The sequence below is a fragment of the Taudactylus pleione genome, unplaced genomic scaffold (genome assembly GCF_031769625.1).
Source record: "Taudactylus pleione unplaced genomic scaffold, aTauple2 ptg002044l, whole genome shotgun sequence".
In the NCBI taxonomy this organism is placed as follows: domain Eukaryota; kingdom Metazoa; phylum Chordata; class Amphibia; order Anura; family Myobatrachidae; genus Taudactylus; species Taudactylus pleione.
In genome coordinates, this window is record NW_028286439.1 from 50096 (window position 1) to 70239 (window position 20144).

Sequence of the window (20144 nt, forward strand, 5' to 3'; positions counted from 1 at the left end):
CAGGACAACACATGCCACTCCATCTGAGGATTGTTCTGTCAGTGTGAGTATTGGTGTGGCTGCACCAGGCCTGTCCCAGCATTATTAATGAGAGGTCTATGACAGGACAACACATGCCACTCCATCTGCGGATTGTTCTGTCAGTGTGAGTATTGCTGTGGCTGCACCAGGCCTGTCCCAGCATTATTAATGAGAGGTCTATGACAGGACAACACATGCCACTCCATCTGCGGATTGTTCTGTCAGTGTGAGCATTACTGTGGCTGCACCAGGCCTGTCCCAGCATTATTAATGAGAGGTCTATGACAGGACAACACATGCCACTCCATCTGCGGATTGTTCTGTCAGTGTGAGCATTACTGTGGCTGCACCAGGCCTGTCCCAGCATTATTAATGAGAGGTCTATGACAGGACAACACATGCCACTCCATCTGCGGATTGTTCTGTCAGTGCGAGCATTGCTGTGGTGCACCAGGCCTGTCCCAGCATTATTAATGAGAGGTCTATGACAGGACAACACATGCCACTCCATCTGCGGATTGTTCTGTCAGTGTGAGCATTACTGTGGCTGCACCAGGCCTGTCCCAGCATTATTAATGAGAGGTCTATGACAGGACAACACATGCCACTCCATCTGCGGATTGTTCTGTCAGTGTGAGCATTACTGTGGCTGCACCAGGCCTGTCCCAGCATTATTAATGAGAGGTCTATGACAGGACAACACATGCCACTCCATCTGCGGATTGTTCTGTCAGTGCGAGCATTGCTGTGGTGCACCAGGCCTGTCCCAGCATTATTAATGAGAGGTCTATGACAGGACAACACATGCCACTCCATCTGCGGATTGTTCTGTCAGTGTGAGTATTGGTGTGGCTGCACCAGGCCTGTCCCAGCATTATTAATGAGAGGTCTATGACAGGACAACAAATGCCACTCCATCTGCGGATTGTTCTGTCAGTGTGAGCATTACTGTGGCTGCACCAGGCCTGTCCCAGCATTATTAATGAGAGGTCTATGACAGGACAACACATGCCACTCCATCTGAGGATTGTTCTGTCAGTGTGAGTATTGGTGTGGCTGCACCAGGCCTGTCCCAGCATTATTAATGAGAGGTCTATGACAGGACAACACATGCCACTCCATCTGAGGATTGTTCTGTCAGTGTGAGCATTGCTGTGGCTGCACCAGGCCTGTCCCAGCATTATTAATGAGAGGTCTATGACAGGACAACACATGCCACTCCATCTGAGGATTGTTCTGTCAGTGTGAGTATTGGTGTGGCTGCACCAGGCCTGTCCCAGCATTATTAATGAGAGGTCTATGACAGGACAACACATGCCACTCCATCTGCGGATTGTTCTGTCAGTGTGAGCATTACTGTGGCTGCACCAGGCCTGTCCCAGCATTATTAATGAGAGGTCTATGACAGGACAACACATGCCACTCCATCTGCGGATTGTTCTGTCAGTGTGAGTATTGCTGTGGCTGCACCAGGCCTGTCCCAGCATTATTAATGAGAGGTCTATGACAGGACAACACATGCCACTCCATCTGCGGATTGTTCTGTCAGTGTGAGCATTGCTGTGGCTGCACCAGGCCTGTCCCAGCATTATTAATGAGAGGTCTATGACAGGACAACACATGCCACTCCATCTGCGGATTGTTCTGTCAGTGTGAGCATTGCTGTGGCTGCACCAGGCCTGTCCCAGCATTATTAATGAGAGGTCTATGACAGGACAACACATGCCACTCCATCTGCGGATTGTTCTGTCAGTGTGAGTATTGGTGTGGCTGCACCAGGCCTGTCCCAGCATTATTAATGAGAGGTCTATGACAGGACAACACATGCCACTCCATCTGAGGATTGTTCTGTCAGTGTGAGCATTACTGTGGCTGCACCAGGCCTGTCCCAGCATTATTAATGAGAGGTCTATGACAGGACTACACATGCCACTCCATCTGCGGATTGTTCTGTCAGTGTGAGTATTGGTGTGGCTGCACCAGGCCTGTCCCAGCATTATTAATGAGAGGTCTATGACAGGACAACACATGCCACTCCATCTGCGGATTGTTCTGTCAGTGTGAGTATTGGTGTGGCTGCACCAGGCCTGTCCCAGCATTATTAATGAGAGGTCTATGACAGGACAACACATGCCACTCCATCTGCGGATTGTTCTGTCAGTGTGAGCATTGCTGTGGCTGCACCAGGCCTGTCCCAGCATTATTAATGAGAGGTCTATGACAGGACAACACATGCCACTCCATCTGCGGATTGTTCTGTCAGTGTGAGTATTGGTGTGGCTGCACCAGGCCTGTCCCAGCATTATTAATGAGAGGTCTATGACAGGACAACACATGCCACTCCATCTGCGGATTGTTCTGTCAGTGTGAGCATTGCTGTGGCTGCACCAGGCCTGTCCCAGCATTATTAATGAGAGGTCTATGACAGGACAACACATGCCACTCCATCTGCGGATTGTTCTGTCAGTGTGAGTATTGGTGTGGCTGCACCAGGCCTGTCCCAGCATTATTAATGAGAGGTCTATGACAGGACAACACATGCCACTCCATCTGAGGATTGTTCTGTCAGTGTGAGCATTGCTGTGGCTGCACCAGGCCTGTCCCAGCATTATTAATGAGAGGTCTATGACAGGACAACACATGCCACTCCATCTGAGGATTGTTCTGTCAGTGTGAGTATTGGTGTGGCTGCACCAGGCCTGTCCCAGCATTATTAATGAGAGGTCTATGACAGGACAACACATGCCACTCCATCTGCGGATTGTTCTGTCAGTGTGAGCATTACTGTGGCTGCACCAGGCCTGTCCCAGCATTATTAATGAGAGGTCTATGACAGGACAACACATGCCACTCCATCTGCGGATTGTTCTGTCAGTGTGAGTATTGCTGTGGCTGCACCAGGCCTGTCCCAGCATTATTAATGAGAGGTCTATGACAGGACAACACATGCCACTCCATCTGCGGATTGTTCTGTCAGTGTGAGCATTACTGTGGCTGCACCAGGCCTGTCGCAGCATTATTAATGAGAGGTCTATGACAGGACAACACATGCCACTCCATCTGCGGATTGTTCTGTCAGTGTGAGCATTGCTGTGGCTGCACCAGGCCTGTCCCAGCATTATTAATGAGAGGTCTATGACAGGACAACACATGCCACTCCATCTGCGGATTGTTCTGTCAGTGTGAGCATTGCTGTGGCTGCACCAGGCCTGTCCCAGCATTATTAATGAGAGGTCTATGACAGGACAACACATGCCACTCCATCTGCGGATTGTTCTGTCAGTGTGAGTATTGGTGTGGCTGCACCAGGCCTGTCCCAGCATTATTAATGAGAGGTCTATGACAGGACAACACATGCCACTCCATCTGCGGATTGTTCTGTCAGTGTGAGCATTGCTGTGGCTGCACCAGGCCTGTCCCAGCATTATTGAGAGGTCTATGACAGGACAACACATGCCACTCCATCTGCGGATTGTTCTGTCAGTGTGAGTATTGGTGTGGCTGCACCAGGCCTGTCCCAGCATTATTAATGAGAGGTCTATGACAGGACAACACATGCCACTCCATCTGCGGATTGTTCTGTCAGTGTGAGCATTGCTGTGGCTGCACCAGGCCTGTCCCAGCATTATTAATGAGAGGTCTATGACAGGACAACACATGCCACTCCATCTGCGGATTGTTCTGTCAGTGTGAGTATTGGTGTGGCTGCACCAGGCCTGTCCCAGCATTATTAATGAGAGGTCTATGACAGGACAACACATGCCACTCCATCTGAGGATTGTTCTGTCAGTGTGAGCATTACTGTGGCTGCACCAGGCCTGTCCCAGCATTATTAATGAGAGGTCTATGACAGGACAACACATGCCACTCCATCTGCGGATTGTTCTGTCAGTGTGAGTATTGGTGTGGCTGCACCAGGCCTGTCCCAGCATTATTAATGAGAGGTCTATGACAGGACAACACATGCCACTCCATCTGCGGATTGTTCTGTCAGTGTGAGTATTGGTGTGGCTGCACCAGGCCTGTCCCAGCATTATTAATGAGAGGTCTATGACAGGACAACACATGCCACTCCATCTGCGGATTGTTCTGTCAGTGTGAGCATTGCTGTGGCTGCACCAGGCCTGTCCCAGCATTATTAATGAGAGGTCTATGACAGGACAACACATGCCACTCCATCTGCGGATTGTTCTGTCAGTGTGAGTATTGGTGTGGCTGCACCAGGCCTGTCCCAGCATTATTAATGAGAGGTCTATGACAGGACAACACATGCCACTCCATCTGCGGATTGTTCTGTCAGTGTGAGCATTGCTGTGGCTGCACCAGGCCTGTCCCAGCATTATTAATGAGAGGTCTATGACAGGACAACACATGCCACTCCATCTGCGGATTGTTCTGTCAGTGTGAGTATTGGTGTGGCTGCACCAGGCCTGTCCCAGCATTATTAATGAGAGGTCTATGACAGGACAACACATGCCACTCCATCTGAGGATTGTTCTGTCAGTGTGAGCATTGCTGTGGCTGCACCAGGCCTGTCCCAGCATTATTAATGAGAGGTCTATGACAGGACAACACATGCCACTCCATCTGAGGATTGTTCTGTCAGTGTGAGTATTGGTGTGGCTGCACCAGGCCTGTCCCAGCATTATTAATGAGAGGTCTATGACAGGACAACACATGCCACTCCATCTGCGGATTGTTCTGTCAGTGTGAGCATTACTGTGGCTGCACCAGGCCTGTCCCAGCATTATTAATGAGAGGTCTATGACAGGACAACACATGCCACTCCATCTGCGGATTGTTCTGTCAGTGTGAGTATTGCTGTGGCTGCACCAGGCCTGTCCCAGCATTATTAATGAGAGGTCTATGACAGGACAACACATGCCACTCCATCTGCGGATTGTTCTGTCAGTGTGAGCATTACTGTGGCTGCACCAGGCCTGTCCCAGCATTATTAATGAGAGGTCTATGACAGGACAACACATGCCACTCCATCTGCGGATTGTTCTGTCAGTGTGAGTATTGGTGTGGCTGCACCAGGCCTGTCCCAGCATTATTAATGAGAGGTCTATGACAGGACAACACATGCCACTCCATCTGAGGATTGTTCTGTCAGTGTGAGTATTGGTGTGGCTGCACCAGGCCTGTCCCAGCATTATTAATGAGAGGTCTATGACAGGACAACACATGCCACTCCATCTGCGGATTGTTCTGTCAGTGTGAGTATTGCTGTGGCTGCACCAGGCCTGTCCCAGCATTATTAATGAGAGGTCTATGACAGGACAACACATGCCACTCCATCTGCGGATTGTTCTGTCAGTGTGAGCATTACTGTGGCTGCACCAGGCCTGTCCCAGCATTATTAATGAGAGGTCTATGACAGGACAACACATGCCACTCCATCTGCGGATTGTTCTGTCAGTGCGAGCATTGCTGTGGTGCACCAGGCCTGTCCCAGCATTATTAATGAGAGGTCTATGACAGGACAACACATGCCACTCCATCTGCGGATTGTTCTGTCAGTGTGAGCATTACTGTGGCTGCACCAGGCCTGTCCCAGCATTATTAATGAGAGGTCTATGACAGGACAACACATGCCACTCCATCTGCGGATTGTTCTGTCAGTGTGAGCATTACTGTGGCTGCACCAGGCCTGTCCCAGCATTATTAATGAGAGGTCTATGACAGGACAACACATGCCACTCCATCTGCGGATTGTTCTGTCAGTGCGAGCATTGCTGTGGTGCACCAGGCCTGTCCCAGCATTATTAATGAGAGGTCTATGACAGGACAACACATGCCACTCCATCTGCGGATTGTTCTGTCAGTGTGAGTATTGGTGTGGCTGCACCAGGCCTGTCCCAGCATTATTAATGAGAGGTCTATGACAGGACAACACATGCCACTCCATCTGCGGATTGTTCTGTCAGTGTGAGCATTACTGTGGCTGCACCAGGCCTGTCCCAGCATTATTAATGAGAGGTCTATGACAGGACAACACATGCCACTCCATCTGCGGATTGTTCTGTCAGTGTGAGTATTGGTGTGGCTGCACCAGGCCTGTCCCAGCATTATTAATGAGAGGTCTATGACAGGACAACACATGCCACTCCATCTGAGGATTGTTCTGTCAGTGTGAGCATTGCTGTGGCTGCACCAGGCCTGTCCCAGCATTATTAATGAGAGGTCTATGACAGGACAACACATGCCACTCCATCTGAGGATTGTTCTGTCAGTGTGAGTATTGGTGTGGCTGCACCAGGCCTGTCCCAGCATTATTAATGAGAGGTCTATGACAGGACAACACATGCCACTCCATCTGCGGATTGTTCTGTCAGTGTGAGCATTACTGTGGCTGCACCAGGCCTGTCCCAGCATTATTAATGAGAGGTCTATGACAGGACAACACATGCCACTCCATCTGCGGATTGTTCTGTCAGTGTGAGTATTGCTGTGGCTGCACCAGGCCTGTCCCAGCATTATTAATGAGAGGTCTATGACAGGACAACACATGCCACTCCATCTGCGGATTGTTCTGTCAGTGTGAGCATTACTGTGGCTGCACCAGGCCTGTCCCAGCATTATTAATGAGAGGTCTATGACAGGACAACACATGCCACTCCATCTGCGGATTGTTCTGTCAGTGTGAGTATTGGTGTGGCTGCACCAGGCCTGTCCCAGCATTATTAATGAGAGGTCTATGACAGGACAACACATGCCACTCCATCTGAGGATTGTTCTGTCAGTGTGAGTATTGGTGTGGCTGCACCAGGCCTGTCCCAGCATTATTAATGAGAGGTCTATGACAGGACAACACATGCCACTCCATCTGCGGATTGTTCTGTCAGTGTGAGTATTGCTGTGGCTGCACCAGGCCTGTCCCAGCATTATTAATGAGAGGTCTATGACAGGACAACACATGCCACTCCATCTGCGGATTGTTCTGTCAGTGTGAGCATTACTGTGGCTGCACCAGGCCTGTCCCAGCATTATTAATGAGAGGTCTATGACAGGACAACACATGCCACTCCATCTGCGGATTGTTCTGTCAGTGCGAGCATTGCTGTGGTGCACCAGGCCTGTCCCAGCATTATTAATGAGAGGTCTATGACAGGACAACACATGCCACTCCATCTGCGGATTGTTCTGTCAGTGTGAGCATTACTGTGGCTGCACCAGGCCTGTCCCAGCATTATTAATGAGAGGTCTATGACAGGACAACACATGCCACTCCATCTGCGGATTGTTCTGTCAGTGTGAGCATTACTGTGGCTGCACCAGGCCTGTCCCAGCATTATTAATGAGAGGTCTATGACAGGACAACACATGCCACTCCATCTGCGGATTGTTCTGTCAGTGCGAGCATTGCTGTGGTGCACCAGGCCTGTCCCAGCATTATTAATGAGAGGTCTATGACAGGACAACACATGCCACTCCATCTGCGGATTGTTCTGGCAGTGTGAGGAAAAACAAGCTGTAAAACATTGTTGCCCATAGTCACTATAGTTACAATGATTATCTATTTTATTATACAAGAAACCTGATAATTCAGTTGAGCCCTGTAACAGAATAGCTGGGAATATGAGTCAGCAAATGTTCTCTTCCTAGGACCCAGGAGGCACCTTTCTGCTGAACAGGATATAAATGCTCTATGTCCCACTGAACTTACTGAGGGTCAGGTCTTTGTGCTGGAACACGTGTGCAGGTAGGTTACTGAGGGTGAGGGCTCTGTGCTGGAACACGTGTGCAGGTAGGTTACTGAGGGTGAGGGCTCTGTGCTGGAACATGTGTGTAGGTAGGTTACTGAGGGCTCTGTGCTGGAACATGTGTGCAGGTAGGTTACTGAGGGCTCTGTGCTGGAACATGTGTGCAGGTAGGTTACTGAGGGTGAGGGCTCTGTGCTGGAACACGTGCGCAGGTAGGTTACTGAGGGTTCTGTGCTGGAACACGTGTGCAGGTAGGTTACTGAGGGTTCTGTGCTGGAACATGTGTGCAGGTAGGTTACTGAGGGTGAGGGCTCTGTGCTGGAACACGTGTGCAGGTAGGTTACTGAGGGTTCTGTGTTGGAACACGTGTGCAGGTAGGTTACTGAGGGTTCTGTGCTGGAACATGTGTGCAGGTAGGTTACTGAGGGTTCTGTGCTGGAACACGTGTGCAGGTAGGTTGCTGAGGGTTCTGTGCTGGAACCTGTGTGCAGGTAGGTTTCTGAGGGTTCTGTGCTGGAACCTGTGTGCAGGTAGGTTGCTGAGGGTTCTGTGCTGGAACATGTGTGCAGGTAGGTTACTGAGGGTGAGGGTTCTGTGCTGGAACATGTGTGCAGGTAGGTTACTGAGGGTGAGGGTTCTGTGCTGGAACATGTGTGCAGGTAGGTTTCTGAGGGTTCTGTGCTGGAACATGTGTGCAGGTAGGTTTCTGAGGGTTCTGTGCTGGAACCTGTGTGCAGGTAGGTTACTGAGGGTTCTGTGCTGGAACATGTTTGCAGGTAGGTTACTGAGGGTGAGGGCTCTGTGCTGGAACATGTGTGCAGGTAGGTTACTGAGGGTGAGGTCTTTGTGCTGGAACATGTGTGCACGTAGGTTGCTGAGGGTTCTGTGCTGGAACATGTGTGCAGGTAGGTTACTGAGGGTTCTGTGCTGGAACACGTGTGCAGGTAGGTTACTGAGGGTGAGGTATGAGTGCTGGAACATGTGTGCAGGTAGGTTACTGAGGGTAAGGGTTCTGTGCTGGAACATGTGTGCAGGTAGGTCACTGAGGGTTCTGTGCTGGAACATGTGTGCAGGTAGGTTACTGAGGGTTCTGTGCTGGAACATGTATGCAGGTAGGTTACTGAGGGTAAGGGTTCTGTGCTGGAACATGTGTGCAGGTAGGTTGCTGAGGGTCTGTGCTGGAACATGTGTGCAGGTAGGTTACTGAGGGTTCTGTGCTGGAACATGTGTGCAGGTAGGTTACTGAGGGTTCTGTGCTGGAACATGTGTGCAGGTAGGTTACTGAGGGTGAGGGTTCTGTGCTGGAACATGTGTGCAGGTAGGTTACTGAGGGTGAGGTATGAGTGCTGGAACATGTGTGTAGGTAGGTTACTGAGGGTGAGGTATGAGTGCTGGAACATGTGTGTAGGTAGGTTACTGAGGGTGAGGTATGAGTGCTGGAACATGTGTGCAGGTAGGTTACTGAGGGTGAGGTATGAGTGCTGGAACACGTGTGCAGGTAGGTTACTGAGGGTGAGGTATGAGTGCTGGAACACGTGTGCAGGTAGGTTACTGAGGGTGAGGTATGAGTGCTGGAACACGTGTGCAGGTAGGTTACTGAGGGTGAGGTATGAGTGCTGGAACACGTGTGCAGGTAGGTTACTGAGGGTGAGGTATGAGTGCTGGAACACGTGTGCAGGTAGGTTACTGAGGGTGAGGTATGAGTGCTGGAACACGTGTGCAGGTAGGTTACTGAGGGTGAGGTATGAGTGCTGGAACACGTGTGCAGGTAGGTACTGAGGGTGAGGTATGAGTGCTGGAACACGTGTGCAGGTAGGTTACTGAGGGTGAGGTATGAGTGCTGGAACACGTGTGCAGGTAGGTTACTGAGGGTGAGGTATGAGTGCTGGAACACGTGTGCAGGTAGGTTACTGAGGGTGAGGTATGAGTGCTGGAACACGTGTGCAGGTAGGTTACTGAGGGTGAGGTATGAGTGCTGGAACACGTGTGCAGGTAGGTTACTGAGGGTGAGGTATGAGTGCTGGAACACGTGTGCAGGTAGGTTACTGAGGGTGAGGTATGAGTGCTGGAACACGTGTGCAGGTAGGTTACTGAGGGTGAGGTATGAGTGCTGGAACACGTGTGCAGGTAGGTTATTGTACGTGTTGGCTGTGGGGGTTACAGTGTTTACACATTTACCCAAACACTTATCAGTATCCCTGTAGTATGCTGAATCCATTTATTCTCTCTGTACACCAAATCTATCTATACCAGGGGTTTTCAAACTCTGTCCTCAGGACCCCACACAGGTCATGTTTTCCAGATCACCCAGCAGCTGCACAGGTGTTTTCATTATTCACTGACACATTTTAAAAGATCCACAGGTGGTGATAATTATCTTGCGATTCTGTGAGAAGATCTGGAAAACATGCACTGTTTGGGGTCCTGAGGACTGAGTTTGAGAACCTGTGATCTATATACAAAATCTCTGTATATTAAATCTCTTTCTACATTAAATCCATTGTGTACACCAAAGGCCTGAATCAGACTTGGCAATGGAGTAAGATAGAGCAAGTAACTAGGCACCTGGATAAACCATGGTGTAATACAAGGGGTGCATATACTGTACATGGGGTAAATACCAGCAGCTTTTGCATGTTGCCCACAAATATTTGACAGCTTACTTTTACACTGCAATTCAGATGACCTATGTAAATGCTTTTCTGTTATTTTGATTGCGCAAAACACATGACCGATGTTGTAGAAAGGACAGGTGCTACACCAATTGCTAACTAACAACTAACTAATTTAAACTGGACCAATCCACTGCTGGAGGTGAATGCTGGGAGTTGTAGTTTTGAAAGTTGCAGCAGCTGAAGAGTTAAATAAAAATAATTTAAAATGATGTTGAACTCATGCATTTGTTTCATCCCCCGTAGTATGTATTATTATCCTGAACCAGGGTTGCATAAAATTGGATTTAAAAAAAAAAAAAAAAAAAAAAACTTATTTATTTGTTTTAAATATTTTTTTTTTTTATTAAAAAAATGTTTTAAGTAAACTTTTTAAATTCTTAAACTTGTATTTAAAAATAAAAAAAATTTGATTTAAAAAAGAAGCCTATTAAAATAAAATCAGGTTTTTTTGTTTGTGTTTTCTGTTTTTTTTTTTCAAAATCCAATTTTATGCAACCCTCTCCTGAACTGGAAGTGTTTCATGCTGTAAGTGGTGGCTGAGTTCTCATTGAGCAGTATAATGGTGAGGTGAGGTGAGGTCAGGCTGGTCATATACCCTGACTGGAAGATTGGAAGTTGGGCTGTGGCAGGAGCAACAGACTAAAGGTCTCTGACAACTTGTTTCGGGTTCTGCACAATGCCACTTTTATAGTTTGTTAGTAAATAGTTGTCTTTATATTCCTGTAAAAATACAGTCCATTAAAAAGTAATATCAGTATGTATTCCTGTATAAATAAGTGTTTTGTATAAGCTGTATCCAACCATACTATTACTCCTTCTCTCCTATACCAGTATGTGTTCCTGTATACATAAAGGGAGCTATAACTGTACTCCCCATCTCCTATACCAGTATGTGTTCCTGTATACATAAAGGGAGCTGTAAGCTATAACCGTACGCCTTTCTCCTATGCCAGTATGTGTGGGAGCTATAACCGTACTCCCCATCTCCTATACCAGTATGTGTTCCTGCATACATAAAGGGAGCTATAAGCTATAACCGTACTCCCCATCTCCTATACCAGTATGTGTTCCTGTATACATAAAGGGAGCTGTAAGCTATAACCGTACGCCCATTTCCTATGCCAGTATGTGTTCCTGTATACATAAAGGGAGCTATAAGCTATAACCGTACTCCCATCTCCTATGCCAGTATGTGTTCCTGTATACATAAAGGGAGCTATAACCGTACTCCCCATCTCCTATACCAGTATGTGTTCCTGTATACATAAAGGGAGCTATAAGCTATAACCGTACTCCCCATCTCCTATACCAGTATGTGTTCATGTATACATAAAGGGAGCTATAACCGTATTCCCCATCTCCTATACCAGTATGTGTTCCTATATACATAAAGGGAGCTATAACCGTACTCCCCATCTCCTATACCAGTATGTGTTCCAGTATACATAAAGGGAGCTATAATCGTACTCCCCATCTCCTATACCAGTATGTGTTCCTGTATACATAAAGGGAGCTATAACCGTACTCCCCATCTCCTATACCAGTATGTGTTCCTGTATACATAAAGGGAGCTATAACCGTATTCCCCATCTCCTATACCAGTATGTGTTCCTGTATACATAAAGGGAGCTATAACCGTACTCCCCATCTCCTATACCAGTATGTGTTCCTGTATACATAAAGGGAGCTATAAGCTATAACCGTACTCCCCATCTCCTATACCAGTATGTGTTCCTGTATACATAAAGGGAGCTATAACTGTACTCCCCATCTCCTATACCAGTATGTGTTCCTGTATACATAAAGTGAGCTATAACCGTATTCCCCATCTCCTATACCAGTATGTGTTCCTGTATACATAAAGGGAGCTATAACCGTACTCCCCATCTCCTATACCAGTATGTGTTCCTGTATACATAAAGGGAGCTATAAGCTATAATCGTACTCCCCATCTCCTATACCAGTATGTATTCCTGTATACATAAAGGGAGCTATAAGCTGTAACCGTACTCCCCATCTCCTATACCAGTATGTGTTCCTGTATACATAAAGGGAGCTATAACCGTACTCCCCATCTCCTATACCAGTATGTGTTCCTGTATACATAAAGCACAGATGGTGTAATGGTAGCATTACTGCCTCATAGCACTGAGGTCGTTGGTTCGATACCCACTACGGCCCTGTGTGGAGTTTGTATATTCTCCCTGTGCTTGCGTGGGTTTCCTCCCACACTCCAAAAATATACTGGTAGGTTAATTGGCTCCTAACAAAAATTACCCCTAGTATGTGCATGTGGTAGGGAATATAGATTGTAAGCTCCACTGGGGCAGGGACTGATGTGAATGGCCAAATATTCTCTGTAAAAGCGCTGCGGAATATGTGTGCACTATATAAATAACTGGGGACATATATACCAGGCCTGTGAGCCTGTGGTAATGTGTATTGGAGTGACATATATACCAGGCCTGTGAGCCTGTGGTAATGTGTATTGTAGTGACATATATATAGCAGGCCTGTGAGACTGTGGTAATGTGTATTGTAGTGACATATATATATACCAGGCCTGTGAGCCTGTGGTAATGTGTATTGTAGTGACATATATATATACCAGGCCTGTGAGCCTGTGGTAATGTGTATTGTAGTGACATATATACCAGGCCTGTGAGCCTGTGGTAATGTGTATTGTAGTGACATATATACCAGGCCTGTGAGCCTGTGGTAATGTGTATTGGAGTGACATATATACCAGGCCTGTGAGCCTGTGGTAATGTGTATTGGAGTGACATATATATAGGCCTGTGAGCTGTGGTAATGTGTATTGGAGTGACATATATACACCAGGCCTGTGAGCCTGTGGTAATGTGTATTGTAGTGACATATATACCAGGCCTGTGATCCTGTGGTAATGTGTATTGGAGTGACATATATACCAGGCCTGTGAGCCTGTGGTAATGTGTATTGTAGTGACATATATACCAGGCCTGTGAGCCTGTGGTCATGTGTATTGGAGTGACATATATACCAGGCCTGTGAGCCTGTGGTAATGTGTATTGTAGTGACATATATACCAGGCCTGTGAGCCTGTGGTAATGTGTATTGGAGTGACATATATATACCAGGCCTGTGAGCCTGTGGTAATGTGTATTGGAGTGACATATATATAGGCCTGTGAGCTGTGGTAATGTGTATTGGAGTGACATATATACACCAGGCCTGTGATCCTGTGGTAATGTGTATTGGAGTGACATATATACCAGGCCTGTGAGCCTGTGGTAATGTGTATTGGAGTGACATATATATACCAGGCCTGTGAGCCTGTGGTAATGTGTATTGTAGTGACATATATACCTGGCCTGTGAGCCTGTGGTCATGTGTATTGGAGTGACATATATACCAGGCCTGTGAGCCTGTGGTCATGTGTATTGGAGTGACATATATACCAGGCCTGTGATCCTGTGGTAATGTGTATAGGAGTGACATATATACCAGGCCTGTGAGCCTGTGGTAATGTGTATTGGAGTGACATATATATACCAGGCCTGTGAGCCTGTGGTAATGTGTATTGGAGTGACATATATACCAGGCCTGTGAGCTGTGGTAATGTGTATTGGAGTGACATATATACCAGGCCTGTGAGCCTGTGGTAATGTGTATTGGAGTGACATATATATACCAGGCCTGTGAGCCTGTGGTAATGTGTATTGGAGTGACATATATACCAGGCCTGTGAGCTGTGGTAATGTGTATTGGAGTGACATATATACCAGGCCTGTGAGCCTGTGGTAATGTGTATTGGAGTGACATATATACCAGGCCTGTGAGCCTGTGGTAATGTGTATTGTAGTGACATATATACCAGGCCTGTGATCCTGTGGTAATGTGTATTGGAGTGACATATATACCAGGCCTGTGAGCCTGTGGTAATGTGTATTGGAGTGACATATATAGGCCTGTGAGCCTGTGGTAATGTGTATTGGAGTGACATATATACCAGGCCTGTGAGCCTGTGGTAATGTGTATTGGAGTGACATATATACCAGGCCTGTGAGCCTGTGGTAATGTGTATTGTAGTGACATATATACCAGGCCTGTGAGACTGTGGTAATGTGTATTGTAGTGACATATATATATACCAGGCCTGTGAGCCTGTGGTAATGTGTATTGTAGTGACATATATATATACCAGGCCTGTGAGCCTGTGGTAATGTGTATTGTAGTGACATATATACCAGGCCTGTGAGCCTGTGGTAATGTGTATTGTAGTGACATATATACCAGGCCTGTGAGCCTGTGGTAATGTGTATTGGAGTGACATATATACCAGGCCTGTGAGCCTGTGGTAATGTGTATTGGAGTGACATATATGTAGGCCTGTGAGCTGTGGTAATGTGTATTGGAGTGACATATATACACCAGGCCTGTGAGCCTGTGGTAATGTGTATTGTAGTGACATATATACCAGGCCTGTGATCCTGTGGTAATGTGTATTGGAGTGACATATATACCAGGCCTGTGAGCCTGTGGTAATGTGTATTGTAGTGACATATATACCAGGCCTGTGAGCCTGTGGTCATGTGTATTGGAGTGACATATATACCAGGCCTGTGAGCCTGTGGTAATGTGTATTGTAGTGACATATATACCAGGCCTGTGAGCCTGTGGTAATGTGTATTGGAGTGACATATATATACCAGGCCTGTGAGCCTGTGGTAATGTGTATTGGAGTGACATATATATAGGCCTGTGAGCTGTGGTAATGTGTATTGGAGTGACATATATACACCAGGCCTGTGATCCTGTGGTAATGTGTATTGGAGTGACATATATACCAGGCCTGTGAGCCTGTGGTAATGTGTATTGGAGTGACATATATATACCAGGCCTGTGAGCCTGTGGTAATGTGTATTGTAGTGACATATATACCTGGCCTGTGAGCCTGTGGTCATGTGTATTGGAGTGACATATATACCAGGCCTGTGAGCCTGTGGTCATGTGTATTGGAGTGACATATATACCAGGCCTGTGATCCTGTGGTAATGTGTATAGGAGTGACATATATACCAGGCCTGTGAGCCTGTGGTAATGTGTATTGGAGTGACATATATATACCAGGCCTGTGAGCCTGTGGTAATGTGTATTGGAGTGACATATATACCAGGCCTGTGAGCTGTGGTAATGTGTATTGGAGTGACATATATACCAGGCCTGTGAGCCTGTGGTAATGTGTATTGGAGTGACATATATATACCAGGCCTGTGAGCCTGTGGTAATGTGTATTGGAGTGACATATATACCAGGCCTGTGAGCTGTGGTAATGTGTATTGGAGTGACATATATACCAGGCCTGTGAGCCTGTGGTAATGTGTATTGGAGTGACATATATACCAGGCCTGTGAGCCTGTGGTAATGTGTATTGTAGTGACATATATACCAGGCCTGTGATCCTGTGGTAATGTGTATTGGAGTGACATATATACCAGGCCTGTGAGCCTGTGGTAATGTGTATTGGAGTGACATATATAGGCCTGTGAGCCTGTGGTAATGTGTATTGGAGTGACATATATACCAGGCCTGTGAGCCTGTGGTAATGTGTATTGGAGTGACATATATACCAGGCCTGTGAGCCTGTGGTAATGTGTATTGTAGTGACATATATATACCAGGTCTGTGAGCCTGTGGTAATGTGTATTGTAGTGACATATATACCAGGCCTGTGAGCCTGTGGTAATGTGTATTGGAGTGACATATATACCAGGCCTGTGAGTCTGTGGTAATGTGTATTGGAGTGACATATATACCAGGCCTGTGAGCCTGTGGTAATGTGTATTGTAGTGACATATATATACCAGGCCTGTGAGCCTGTGGTAATGTGTATAGGAGTGACATATATACCAGGCCTGTGAGCCTGTGGTAATGTGTATTGGAGTGACATATATACCAGGCCTGTGAGCCTGTGGTAATGTGTATTGGAGTGACATATATATATACCAGGCCTGTGAGCCTGTGGTAATGTGTATTGGAGTGACATATATATACCAGGCCTGTGATCCTGTGGTAATGTGTATTGTAGTGACATATATATAGGCCTGTGAGCCTGTGGTTATGTGTATTGGAGTGACATATATATATACCAGGCCTGTGAGCCTGTGGTAATGTGTATTGGAGTGACATATATATACCAGGCCTGTGAGCCTGTGGTAATGTGTATTGGAGTGACATATATATAGGCCTGTGAGCCTGTGGTTATGTGTATTGGAGTGACATATATATATACCAGGCCTGTGAGCCTGTGGTAATGTGTATAGGAGTGACATATATACCAGGCCTGTGAGCCTGTGGTAATGTGTATTGGAGTGACATATATACCAGGCCTGTGAGCCTGTGGTAATGTGTATTGTAGTGACATATATATACCAGGCCTGTGAGTCTGTGGTAATGTGTATTGGAGTGACATATATACCAGGCCTGTGGTAATGTGTATTGGAGTGACATATATACCAGGCCTGTGAGCCTGTGGTAATGTGTATTGTAGTGACATATATACCAGGCCTGTGAGCCTGTGGTAATGTGTATAGGAGTGACATATATATACCAGGCCTGTGAGCCTGTGGTAATGTGTATTGTAGTGACATATATACCAGGCCTGTGAGCCTGTGGTAATGTGTATAGGAGTGACATACTGTATATACCAGGACTGCTGTAACATCTCTGTATGGTGGACCCCCTTGAAGCAAAGGGGATGGTTATTTTTCAAGACCATTGAGCAATAAACATCTTTCGCTTTACGACTGCATCTGAATCCTGCAACTGACAGAATTGCGCAAAACGTTATTCCGTTCTCTGGCTGTTCTGGATTGAGCCCAGTGTCTCCAAGCTGATGCCTTCTCCTAGATACTGTGCAGAGCGTGGTGCATTGCGAGGGAAACAGCCAACACCTATCAGGAGGTGCAGCTGGTCGACGCAGAAGCAGTTCCAGGTGCCGGAGGGAGGAGTCTGATTGTATGTAAGATGCCGTTCCAAACGCGATGGAAGAGTTTGCTGGTGGCAGCGTCGTTACACACCCACTGCGCAGTGGGTGGAGTCATTGGGGGCGATTCAAATTTTTTTTTGGTCAGGCTAATGAGCGACCAGTTTGATATTCAATTATTCTGGGCGCTCATTAATTATCGCCCTCTTCACCGCCTAAAAGGGGAGGTTTAGCCATCTAAAACTGCTAAACCCGTCTTAGTTTCAGGTAAGGGAGCGCACTTCTGAGTGCTTGCAGAACTGCCGGCGCCCGCAGCTATCGCGTCCTGACAGAGAAATAATTTAGTTGCTCTGTCCGGTGTAAAAAAAAAAAAAAAACAGCCGGCAGAACATATCAATCTCCCCCATTGATAGGCGGTCACTGATGGTAAGCGGGAATTTCTGATACCCTAAGACCCAGTGGGGATCAACTCAACCTGTGATCAGGAGTCCATCTGGTCACCGCTTATATCTACCTTTTTATGTATACAAGAACCCATACTGGCATAGGGAATATGGCTATAGCTTATATCTATCTGTTATGCCAGTCTTCCTGTATAGCTAAAGGGAGATAGGGATATGTCTATAGCTTCTAAATGTTATGCCATAAAGGGGGCCATGAGCATCAGTGTTCCAGCATTTCCCTCCAGTATAATCTAGCAAACCTCCCTCATAGCATACAGCTGGGTCCTCATACAGGTATCCTCAATACACATATATACAGGTGTCACATATCACATTACTCAGCGTAGTCTCCCATATACAGACTCAGGAGCACACAGATATACAGGTGTCACATATCACATTACTCAGCACAGTCTCCTATATACAGACTCAGGAGCACACAGATATACAGGTGTCACATATCACATTACTCTGCACAGTCTCCTATATACAGACTCAGGAGCACACAGATATACAGGTGTCACATATCATATTACTCAGCGCAGTCTCCATATACAGACTCAGGAGCACACAGATATACAGGTGTCACACATCACATTACTCAGCACAGTCTCTATATACAGACTCAGGAGCACACAGATATACAGGTATCACATATCACATTACTCAGCGCAGTCTCCCATATACAGACTCAGGAGCACACAGATATACAGGTGTCACATATCACATTACTCTGCACAGTCTCCCATATACAGACTCAGGAGCACACAGATATACAGGTGTCACATATCACATTACTCAGCACAGTCTCCATACACAGACTCAGGAGCACACAGATATACAGGTGTCACATATCATATTACTCAGCGCAGTCTCCATATACAGACTCAGGAGCACACAGATATACAGGTGTCACACATCACATTACTCAGCACAGTCTCTATATACAGACTCAGGAGCACACAGATATACAGGTATCACATATCACATTACTCAGCGTAGTCTCCCATATACAGACTCAGGAGCACACAGATATACAGGTGTCACATATCACATTACTCAGCACAGTCTCCTATATACAGACTCAGGAGCACACAGATATACAGGTGTCACATATCACATTACTCTGCACAGTCTCCTATATACAGACTCAGGAGCACACAGATATACAGGTGTCACATATCACATTACTCAGCACAGTCTCCTATACACAGACTCAGGAGCACACAGAAATACAGGTGTCGCATCACTCAGCGCAGTTTCCCATTTACAGACTCAGGAGCACACAGATATACAGGTGTCACAAATCACATTACTCAGCGCAGTCTCCCATATACAGACTCAGGAGCACACAGATATACAGGTGTCACATATCACATTACTCAGCGCAGTCTCCTATATACAGACTCAGGAGCACACAGATATACAGGTGTCACATATCACATTACTCAGCGCAGTCTCCCATATGCAGACTCAGGAGCACACAGATATACAGGTGTCACAAATCACATTACTCAGCGCAGTCTCCCATATACAGACTCAGGAGCACACAGATATACAGGTGTCACATATCACATTACTCAGCGCAGTCTCCTATATACAGACTCAGGAGCACACAGATATACAGGTGTCACATATCACATTACTCAGCGCAGTCTCCTATATACAGACTCAGGAGCACACAGATATATAGGTGTCACATATCACATTACTCAGCGCAGTCTCCCATATACAGACTCAGGAGCACACAGATATACAGGTGTCACATATCACATTACTCAGTGCAGTCTCCTATATACAGACTCAGGAGCACACAGATATACAGGTGTCACATATCACATTACTCAGCGCAGTCTCCCATATGCAGACTCAGGAGCACACAGATATACAGGTGTCACATCACTCAGCGCAGTCTCCCATATACAGACTCAGGAGCACACAGAAATACAGGTGTCACATTACTCAGCGCAGTCTCCCATATACAGACTCAGGAGCACACAGAAATACAGGTGTCACATTACTCAGCGCAGTCTCCCATATACAGACTCAGGAGCACACAGATATACAGGTGTCACATCACTCAGCGCAGTCTCCCATATACAGACTCAGGAGCACACAGAAATACAGGTGTCACATTACTCAGCGCAGTCTCCCATATACAGACTCAGGAGCACACAGATATACAGGTGTCACATATCACATTACTCAGCGCAGTCTCCCATATACAGACTCAGGAGCACACAGAAATACAGGTGTCACATTACTCAGCGCAGTCTCCCATATACAGACTCAGGAGCACACAGATATACAGGTGTCACATATCACATTACTC

At 46.7% G+C, this 20144-nt stretch overlaps 1 protein-coding gene across 4 annotated transcripts in view; it reads left to right on the forward strand.

The window, feature by feature from the left end:
• Positions 1 to 20144, forward strand: part of BPNT1 (3'(2'), 5'-bisphosphate nucleotidase 1) — a 133309-nt gene that overhangs the window by 12058 nt on the left and 101107 nt on the right. Inside the window, exon 2 of one of the 4 annotated variants that reach the window (XM_088465600.1) lies at positions 7630 to 7726. The exons of 1 other annotated variant lie outside the window; for it this stretch is intronic. In XM_088465600.1, coding sequence (XP_088321726.1) covers positions 7666 to 7726 — 61 coding nt within the window. In that variant the 5' untranslated portion in view covers positions 7630 to 7665. Of the gene's footprint in view, positions 1 to 7629; positions 7727 to 8038; positions 8063 to 9840; positions 9855 to 20144 lie in introns of those variants that run through there. 2 more of the 4 variants (XM_088465603.1, XM_088465601.1) reach the window with 2 other exon arrangements.